The sequence below is a fragment of the Vanacampus margaritifer genome, chromosome 2 (genome assembly GCF_051991255.1).
Source record: "Vanacampus margaritifer isolate UIUO_Vmar chromosome 2, RoL_Vmar_1.0, whole genome shotgun sequence".
NCBI classification, from domain to species: Eukaryota; Metazoa; Chordata; class Actinopteri; order Syngnathiformes; family Syngnathidae; genus Vanacampus; species Vanacampus margaritifer.
In genome coordinates, this window is record NC_135433.1 from 26,768,292 (window position 1) to 26,779,127 (window position 10,836).

Genomic DNA, 10,836 nt, shown 5'->3' on the forward strand with positions numbered 1-10,836 from the left:
CGTGCGCACTTCTATTTAGGTTAAAAACTGAATTTAACAATATTCCTCTTAAATTAAATTAATAATGTCCATTCCAATACTTTTGCTCAATTAAAAAGTGGGTGGCTTCAAAGACTGGATGCGCTGTCCAGAATTATTTAACACATGTAAGATGTGAATACCATGAAATAAAAGCTGAAATTCTGAACTTTTGTCTGACATTCATCTTTTCATCTGAAACCAAAAAGTATTCTGTATACAACACATACAAAGGAATCAACTTTGCCGTTGCAATCCTTCAGGAGGGGACTGTATTTCCTCAGGTACTTTTTTTCAAGTCAAAGCACCGAGTGACTGAGGCAAAAAATGGGGCCTCCATTGAAATACAGTAGACACGATTGAAGAAATTTGGGAATTTAATATTCATGAAGAAATACAAAAGGAGCCCCAGCAAATTCATATCAATCTTTATTGTATTTAGAAATTCACGCAACAATTCAGTTTTGTTTTCTTTTTTTTTAGCATTTACAACATGGATGGAGATGAGCTAAATGTTTTGACTTCCCCGGCAGGCGCGATGCACTACAGGATGAGCTTCAACGGTCGGGAAGGAGGGCACAGAGATACGTAAAGTGCTTTTATCGACAGTTCTTTAATAGAAAAAAGGATTAAAAGGACATGTTGGTGTTAGAAAGGAGGCGGACTTGACCGTGTGGAGGACACGCGTCACAGGTGACGGGTTGATGGAGAGAAAGAGAGTGACAGGGGATTTATCTTTCAAAAATAAAAAAAAGTGTTCAAATGGAAGAACAACAAAAAAACAAACAAAGAGAGATGGGTCTTTTCTCAACCCAGGATGAGGCTGGACTTGCCACCAGGTGGGTTTCTTCGGCTTCCCGGAGTGGAGTTGGCACTTCCCGACGGGGCGGAGGGCTGTGGCGCCTCCTGCTCCTCCTGCTCCGTCTCCCCGTTGTCGGGACACTCTGCCAAGTGAAGCGGACACCCGTTACCATTTGTCCTTTCTTACTTTCCACCTGTGTTTCTAACCAATGACGTTCTCTTCGAAACATAGTGGTTGCTACCATGCTTGACCAATCACATTTGTAGAAAATAAAATCCCCTGCATCATCACTCTTGCCTTCTGGCTGCCCTTCTAACTGAGTAACATTGTTACAAGGGCCTCCCCTTTACAAAACCCTTGAGAGCCTTTTAATTTGAGGGGCTGCTTGCTTTTTAAAAAATAAAAAAAAGAACAAACCAACCATCACACCACAAAAAGGGAAGTACACGAGCAATCTATAAATAAAACTGTTGACATCCCAGTTGAAAAATCCTCTTTCATACATGAAAGTGCTGTGAACGTCAAGATACTCACCAGCGTTTGCTGGTTCTTGGCCATTCTCGTCCTGTCATAAAAAAACATGAGAAAACATGAAGAAACAAAGTAAACATGCCCTGCTGAACCAAAGTGACCCTTTTAACTACGGCCCGTTCATTCAGACTTGGGACAACACCCTGTCATCATGTGACATAATTAGCAGGACAGCTAAAGCCCTGGCCTTTCAACTCAGAAAGGAAGGGGGGAGAGATTAGAGTAACGCAACAAACAGGTCGTCTTCTACAGTCAACTTGCATTTTAGCTTGTTTTCATCATCAGAAAAATTCACCCATTGAAAAAAAAAAAATCAAACTTGATTTATTTAATTAAAAATAATAATTAAAACATATCTGTGACAATCTGCACACAATACATTGACTAATGACTATCTCATCTGTTTCTGACCTCGGTACTGCTGTTTTGGTTAGCAGATCGATAAAAAATATTATTTCCTCACCAAATCTCTTCTAAACATAAACGGAACATCCTTGTATACCGTTGGAGTATTGCTTTGGCACCATTTTGTTGCCTAGGTACTATAATGAAGTGAGTTGAGGAGCTTCATTTAGTTGACACAAGTTGTGCTTTGTCACCACTTTGCCTGCAATGTAAATGATTTTGACATGCCTGGTCGAAGTGTCGCACCCTGCAACTAACTGGGACACAGTGCCCATTCAAGAGATGGCCACTATTTGAGGTTTGGTCCTTAATGTTTGTGTCAAAACGGTCTTATTCCCAGCAGTGTAACATTAAATGCCAACAGTACATTGGGTTAGATCCTATCCAATGAACGTGGTCCTCCTTCACTCTGTGAAGTTTTCCCAGAGCTGTCACATCTCATCTGTGGCAGCACTGATTCAGAAAGACAACGGCACGAGTGTCGTTACCTCTTGTCTTTGGTTCCACACCAAAGCGGCTCCAGAGTTGTGGATGGTGGTGAGCTCCGGCTGAGGGTTCTTGGGGAACAGAATAGGCTGCTGGCACCGTCTCAGTGGAGCCGAAGGCTCCCCGCACAGGGTCCCCACGGCGGCATCACTGGCACCTGGGAAAGTTAACCAGCAAGGCTTCAGACAAAAGGGCAAGCGTGCTTTGATGGTTTTCACGATGGGAAGTTTGGGAAATTACCGCAAGTGGAAAATGAGGTTTTAATTGATGGAACTGGAAGTGTTAGTGGAAGACAAACAAACATTACAGAGTTACAGAAAAGCAATCCAATGCTCCGAACATTTTTGGAGAAATCAGCAACTGCATGAAAGCCATACTTTGTTTGACTTAACTCATCCCGAGTGCAACATTTAATATCTTTAAAGACTTTGGGCATCATAAAAAACAACAACAACAACAACAACAAAAACTACTCTTGGATAGGCCTGCAACAGTCAATTGTCACAGTGAACTGAAATGACCCACAGAGATGCAAAGAAAGTAAGATTTTAAACAAGTTTTGTCATAGACAAAATAGCATGACTCCTTCCTTTAACTGGCTCCAAGTCAGCTTTTCAAACATATCATTCAAGATGTCACAAATTTTTTTTGGGGCATTTCACTAATGTCTACACCAGAGGAAAACATTTCATTCTCCCCGTGGCCTCTCATTCACATCACAATAACAGTTACCGTAGTCATGGTTACGCACAGCAATATCCAGACATCGCAATTAACCTATACAGCAATTAATTGCTCGTGTTAAAGTAATCCAATTGCCTTTATTGTGCCCAGTATGAAATTTTACCCATTTGCCGAATCACAGTCCTGGTGAAACCGGTTGGTTAGCGCATCCATCTTTTTTTGCATAAGCAATCAGGTTTGCACCCATTTTTTTAAAAGCACAACCCTTAGCAAATCAGACACAAAGTGTCATATTTAATCCAAATGTATGTTTTTGGATCGGATGACAGAAGGATTAGACAGGAAACCGCTGAGACAGATGACCCACAGTGATTCAGGCTTCCGAGCAGATGTCCTCCAATATGGAGCCTAATGCAATTAGTCACAGTCACCCCCAGACTCATGTGCTGTAAACCATGAGTGAGGCAAGCTATATACAGCAGGTACACAGTTGTAAGACTCATACACACAGAGTTCTAGATTTACCTTTGTGAATCAATGTATTTAAAAAAAAATACATATTTCCTGAAGGCCAGTTGAATGATTGGCCACTGAAATAAATAGACTTCATCTCAAAGGACTTCTTCTTTTGGGGTGTTGTCAAATTGTCAGTTGTCCCATCTGTCCCTCTTCACTAAACATGGACTGTATTCTATCTGAATATCATCATTTGTGTCTCTTATCCCAGGAAGGTGGTCTGACACAAAACTGGAACTTTACGGAAACGACCATACATACAGAAGTAATTCCTAACTGGAAAGGATTGTGACTCAGCGAATGCTATGGAATATCTCCAGGCGGCCGACCTGAAAACCAGCACAGAGCGTCTTTGTCACGCGGGGAACAATGGATGCTAAAGAATCAGAGGAGTGGCCACTCTGGTTAATGGAGTGAAGAGCTTCCGCATCGGCCCCTCGACAACAACGGTTCCTTCATTACCGGCACCGTGTTTATGAGTCTGCGGCATTCTCTGGACAGTGCAACGCAAACATCAAATGGAAAGAAGAGGAAATTAATAAAATATAATGCAACATAATGACATCAATGTCTTTCAACTTAAATTTCCAGATCCCCTGGGTGCATTAAGTCAAGTGTGTATCATCCACAAGCTTGGAGACGGGAAAACATCAACATCATAATACTGAAATGCTGACGACATGACAGTTTTCCAATCAATTAATCCTTTTGTGACTTGAATGAGTCAACATTATTGTATTATGCCAAATGCACTAGACCTGGCGGTGTTAATCTCACCGGTAGAACATCCGCATCATGTGTTGAGGCCTTTCCTTTGGAGAAGGTAACCCTGCTTCGAACCCTGTGCCAAGCCGCTCCTTCCTGCATGTCATTCCCTCTCTCTTCTGCTTCCTCTCTCTACTTCAGCTGTCCTGTCCATTAGAGGCAAAACGCCCAAAAGCAAACAAAAAACTAAACAAAACAAAAATGCTCTATACTTTTCCGACCCGCCAGTGGATGCCTTTCAATTTAATGACAGCATACAAGACCATTCAACTATGCTCAATTTGAGCAGCTGATCAAAACGGATTCGCTCATTTACAGACGACTTTGACATGATTAGATTTTATTAATTACCAGCAAAGATGCAGCTGGCTGCTATGCTAATGCCAACAAGCATTTTCTAACCAAGGAACACATTTCCATCACAATTTAAAGTTGCAATGGCATTATGAATTATATTTACGTGTCATATGTACTCGGTCTAAAGAAGAAGAAAAAAAAATTGGTATCGGTGCATACTTACCAAGATCAAACCTTTTGTGTGTAGTCTAACTGTATGTCTCTGCTTTCTAGTCTGATGAAGGTTGTGAGAATGTGCGTCCCGAGGACATTTGCCTCAGCTGAGCAGCTGAACCCAACAGCTGGTCTAAAGTTAGCAACAGTCAACACACAAGTCACTTATGAATACAAGCTACGACGTGCATCACCAACAACCTTAAACTGCTTCGTAGCCAGGGGTGGTGAAGCATTCTTGTGCGGTCCAGTGTTAAAGTTAAAGTACCACTGATTGTCACACCCACCGTGCGCGGCTGTGCGTTTGTTTTGGAAACACACTGTATCGTACACACTGTTCTTGAAAGTAATAGTCTACAATTGCTTGCTGTTGTTCATAGTGAGGAAAAAACGTGTGTCTTAAAGTACTTAACAAAAAGAAATCCATGTGAACCAAGTATACACAGTCAAGCTGTTTGACACAAAGAGGGGGTCACTCGCATCTTGCTCGTTACAAGATTTTATACACAGAGAAAAGCCAAGACAAACACTTTCAAACAAATAAACATCTCCCACATGTTCTCGTCAATAGGAAGTAGTACAGGAAGGCTGGCCTGAACTTGGCCTTCACCCTTGTCGAACAATGCGAGCAGGAAGAAGGACCATTCCTTGGGCAGCATATCGTTGCTGTCAAGGGAAACCTCATACAGTATGTCCAAATATGGTCAATTTAAGGTTATAATAATATTGGTCTGCACCCATGTTATATGTTATTTGTATGCATTAGCAACCAATTTAAAGTAGCTTAAGCTTAAATCTTTAAAGTTTCTTCAATGCTCAACTGGTCACTTCGAGACTGAAAATCTGGATGATTCTTAGACGAGGATGAGTGAAAATAGTATACATATGTTGGAGTAAGTCTGGGACAAACAGTCAGAAACAAATAAAAAATTTAAATTCTAAATCAAGGTAACTCTATACCAAATAAACAGACACAGCATGCAGATAGATGCCTTTCTGCAAATGGGTTAGAGTGAAAACATGTGATGCTGCTAAACCAAAATTGTTGATAGAAAACACCTCGAGCTACTGTCTTTAGAACCAGACCAAGTCCAATATCTTGGGGTGCTGTTAGAGTAAGACCTGACTTTCAGCAATCATATCAAATCAATCACTAAAACAGCCTCTTTGTAGCTGAAAAACATCTCCAGACTGAAGGGCTGCATGCTCCAAGCAGACCAAGAGAAGCTTATCCACGCTTTTATCTCCAGTAGACTGGATCACTATAACCGTCTTCTGACTGGACTCTCCTAAAAGAACATCAGACAATTGCAGCTCATTCGGAACGCTGCAGCTCAAATTCTGACCAAAACAAAGAGAGCAGAACATATCACTCCAGTCCTTAAGGCGTTACACTGGCTCCCAGTCAGCTGTAGAATAGATTTTTAAAATGATGCTGCTGGTCTATAAATCAATCACTGTATGGTCTTGGTCCTGAATATGCTCAAGAAATGCTGACTCAATATAAACCCAGTAGGGCCTTGAGATATGTAGACTTGGGTCAATCAGTGGAACCGAGAGTTCTAACTAAACATGGCGAAGCTGCATTTAGCTGTTATGCTGCACACAAATAGAATAAGCTGCCAACAGAAGTGAAGTTAGCCGCGAGTGTAAATGCTTTTAAATCCAGGTTAAAAACTTTGCTTTGCTTTTTTTCCACATACCTTTGATTTGTGTCTTCTAAACACTTTTAAATCATGTTTTTCTATTATTTTAGAAAACTACTTATTTCTTTACCCTAAATGTTTTAAAGTTTGCTGTTGATGCGTTTTAACATTGTTAATGTATGTTCTTTTTATAATTTTTTAAACTACTTTTGTTTTCTCTGCTTTGTTGTTAACTGTTGTTTGTTGATGCTTGTAGATATTGTGTCTTTCCTCGTGTAAAGTACATTGAGTCGCCTTGTGTATAAAATGTGCTATAGAAATGAACTTGCCTTGCCTAAAGATTATGCTAAACAAACAATGTAGCTCATCGGAAGAAGGCTTACTTGGGTTTTTTTGAAGCATACAGGCAGGTAACTAACTATCACGGGAGCTTACGTCGCCTTTGTTATTCAAGTCTTGCTCATGTCTATACTCGAGGCCCATACTTAAACTGACTCATTTCTTTCCATTGAGGGCTGCTCTAATCCCCCCCAATAACAAAGCCCCCGGGTCAAATTACTCGTATCCCAGCACTGCCGAGTTGCTTTTCTTGTATTTTAGACCAATGGAATGTTCTGACTACTTCAACGGAAAAATCCTAAGTGATACTTGTCGTTTGTAACTCTTCCAACATGGAGTGAAGTGCTTGAAAGTACAGCACATTGCAGAGCAGATGAATGTGAAAAGATATGAAAAAAAAACTGACTGGGCGGATTGTTCCTCCGATGAGCATGGGGGTCATCAGGTTCTGCAAAGATGCTGGAGGCCATCTTGTTCTTGCGCTGTGGGGTGGTGTTCTCGTCTGTGCCGAAGGTGAAGCTGGAGGCGCCCCCTGGTGGTCGCAGTACCCTAGGGAAGAGCAAGTTATTCAAGTTTTAATGCTGAACTGGTGGGAGGTCCCTGCTGGTCTCAACGCTACCAGAAGGAGAATTAGACCAATCAGATTTCATCCTCTTTCTGTTGCCATGTCAACATAATCTACCTAGGGCCTTCCTAATCAGTAGTGCTAACCCATGGATTTTGTCCTAAACTACCATAATAGCGATGAGACCATTTCTTTAACCAATCAGATATCACCAAGCTGGTCCTCATCTTTTTTCTTTTTTTCCTGATTGGTTGGCCAGAGCAAAACGTTTGGCCAACATTCAATTTGATTTGATTTGTTTTCCTACAAGCACAAGAATAAAAACATGACAGAGGAAAGAAAATGCCACAATATGATAAGATGCAAGTTTGAGAAGGAGCAGAAGTGAACACTGACTAGCAAAACACATCTGTCACGATATATGCACATTAATATATTTACTGATCAGCATATCTTGTATGATGTAAATAATTTCTTAAAGGGGAAATCAACCAAAAAATGTTCTTGACAATAACACGTTGCATGTGCCCCCAGTACTCTAAACACAGCATTCAGATTAATATTGTGTTTGTGGAATATGAGTTAAGTAGCAAAATGCACGTTTTTATCCATCTCAGAGGGTGACCATTTTGCTACTTGTCGACTGAAAATGCACCACACCATGTTAATACTTGGGCGGGCCACCCAAGTAAACTGGCCACCACCCAAGAAGTTTTGCAGAAAATGTAATAAAAATATATAAAAAAAAAAAACGTGTTGCGAGCAGACATACCGCATGTAACGTTAGTTCGCCGTCATTCACTTGTGGATCTTGAGGCTACAGGAGACGCAGGTAACTTGACTGGGAACCCACTACCCCCCCCCCCCCCCCACTCCCCATATCGCCCAGTCCTATGTCCCGTAAAGATGGTTTGTATAATTGCGATGTGAGTGGTGGATTAAGTCAGGTAAGTGCACCACTACCCACTGAAGGCACGGGTAGCAAATGCATCGCCCGCTACTGTAATGTATGCTGGCAGGCATGCATATCTCATTTCCTCATATGCAGTAGTGGATCGCAGAGAGCACTGGGCATCTATTAGGTGTAAGAAGACTATTATTAAGGGGTATGCCTTGATTTATATATATAATGCAGTTCTTTAATATTAGATTCATTTCCCCAAGTTTTGACTCTCACTTTCTTATTGTCTGATCACAAGTCTATCGCATGGAATAATTCAGCTTCAAAAGCATTCTGTCCAACTTCACACTAACTTTCATTTTCCTGAAAAGTAATCAGTGACATTATGATTTCTCAGTATCGCAGAGTCTGTAACATGTGATAAATGTGAGTCAAGTGAGCCACATTAAAATGATCTCTTCATTCTCTCAGCTGGCAGTCATTCTGCCACAGAATGTCTACCCTGTAGCTGACTCCAGCTAGCTGCTACCATCCGTCGGATTATTTTTGCAGTGACAGACACGCCAGGGCGGTTATCTCAATTATTGAATGTCTACATTGAATCCAATGCGCTCTTCTGGGTTACTATTACTCAACCCAGGTCAAAAGTCGACGTTATGTATGTCAATGGATGAATAGACTTGGTAAGCAAAGTATCATCACACCACAAGTTGAACAAAAGGAAGACAATAATAAGGAAGAAGGCTTTTTTCTTGTTGTACCAAAGGACAAAAAGAGGAACTGGACCCCTCCCTCTTTTTTTTCCAACTATCTCTCTTCTCTGGAGTCAATGAAGCCACCAGCTGACACACTTAGCAGCTGTCCAAGGCTCTGCTATCTTTCCACATTGGCCGGCAAATGTGCCTTGTCTATCAACCGGTGCTTGCACATCCGTGTCTGTCCCGCTTGGCTTGTGTGGGAAAAGCTAAAGCAGAGCTCACCTTCCCGGCCAGGAGATGAGCTCATGCTTTCCACACAGAGCTGAGCGAGAGCGAGAGGGAGGCTTTAAGCGGCCTGGCAGCGGACCCCACCCTAGAATCGCACTGCAAATGACATCGATGTGAAACGGCTTTAGCAGACAGACAGAGGCTGCGTGGGGTGGAGGGGCAGCTAGCGGATGGTTGGAGCGTTTAAGAGGCCAAAGACAGCAAGTCGGATAAGGCATGTGCTTTATTTTGGTGGCCTGGTGAGATCTGAGCCACATTCGGGCTGCCCGATTGCATCTGGAAGGAGCCCTACAGACCAACCAGGCGCAGAGATGAGCAGTAAATGAGACTTTAAAGGAGCGAGAGCAAAGATCTGAAGGAGAGATTTGGGAGGCTTAGCGAACCCAAAGCCCCCGCCCGAGCACACCCCACCCTCCTCCACATGCCAGATCAAAATGCTTGACGACTGACAGATTTGTTAAGCAAAAAAAACAGGTCTCCTCTCCCAAAATCTGATTAATATTCCCAGATTCATAGCCCCCCTCCCCATCCATGCACTGAGACAGCACATTTTCTTTGCATTGTTTTGTGGGCCAAGTGGGAGGCGAGTAGGCGAGATTCATGACTTCCAGCTATGATATGACTGCATACCTTTTGGATGAATAGTCCTGCAGTGGGGTTGACTCACAAATTTAGGTTTTAAACACACTCTGCTGTCTTAAACTGGCACCAACCAATAATGAACTATTCCTGCGTTAGATGACATTTACAGATTCAGAAGACTTCCTGTTTTCAGAGCACTGTCAAACTCTTGTAAGACATTAAAACTGTAAGTATAGAAGGAAGAGTAAATGTAAGAGGGGGTATTAAGTTTTTAGGCCTAGTTACTTCAGATTAAAAAAAAAAAAAACATTAATATTATTTTTCTCAAGGTTTTAAGATCAGCCACCTAATTAATGAACAAAGACTAGACAGAATGACCCCATGCAGCGCAGCTAAAGTCTAACCGGCGCATCAGATTAACTTAATTAGCAAGATTGTGTGACAGTTTAGCTCAAGCCACAGGAATCCACCAGCAGGCTAGCGGTGGCTAGGGGGTTAGCTTCTAGAGAAGAAAAAGAGGCGTTTTTGTTAGCCGCGTCCACTCCTTTTGTTCACCGCCGCCAAATGGACTGAAAAGCTGCCGTTTACCTGGAACTGCTTTTGGCACCGGGTTCCACTCCTTGGAAGGTGGTGGTCGTCGTCATCATCGAAGGGTATTTCAGGGAATTCGAAGCGACGAATACAAAAAAAGTCAACAGCCAAGGGGGATCAAATGCGGTGGTCTCCACCCGACGCCGTAGAAAGCTTGAAGCGAAGCGGTCCGTCCAGAGAAAAACTGCTTCGGTAACTGCAAAGAATCGACTCCGCCCACTGTCATTCGTCTGGCTCTGATTGGACGGCACCGCGTGTAACTCAACTTTATTCTTCATCATCATTGGATGAAAAACACGGAACTCACCTCTGTTGTTGGTGGCAGCTTCTTCCCAGTGAACCCAAAGCCATTTTCTGTTTGTTTTTTGATTACAGTATTATCATTTTTGTATTCATTATACAGGGTGTCCATACAGCTTCCAGAGGTCTGTGGTTTTCGTTTTAAGGAGTAGATTTAATACTAAACTGCTCTGGGATATCTGCCTCACAGGGTTGGGGGTTTGAGTCTG

The 10,836-nt window shown here is 42.2% G+C and overlaps 1 protein-coding gene across 1 annotated transcript; it reads right to left on the reverse strand.

The window, feature by feature from the left end:
* Nucleotides 1-430: 430 nt before the first annotated feature.
* LOC144043884 (jupiter microtubule associated homolog 1-like) lies at nucleotides 431-10,552 on the reverse strand. The gene is made up of 5 exons (XM_077557958.1): nucleotides 10,325-10,552; nucleotides 7,109-7,251; nucleotides 2,245-2,399; nucleotides 1,355-1,385; nucleotides 431-962 (listed from the first exon to the last, which is right to left on the reverse strand). The coding sequence occupies exons 1-5, from the start codon at nucleotides 10,381-10,383 to the stop codon at nucleotides 826-828; spliced, it is 525 nt and encodes a 174-aa protein (XP_077414084.1). The 5' UTR covers nucleotides 10,384-10,552; the 3' UTR covers nucleotides 431-825.
* Nucleotides 10,553-10,836: the final 284 nt, after the last annotated feature.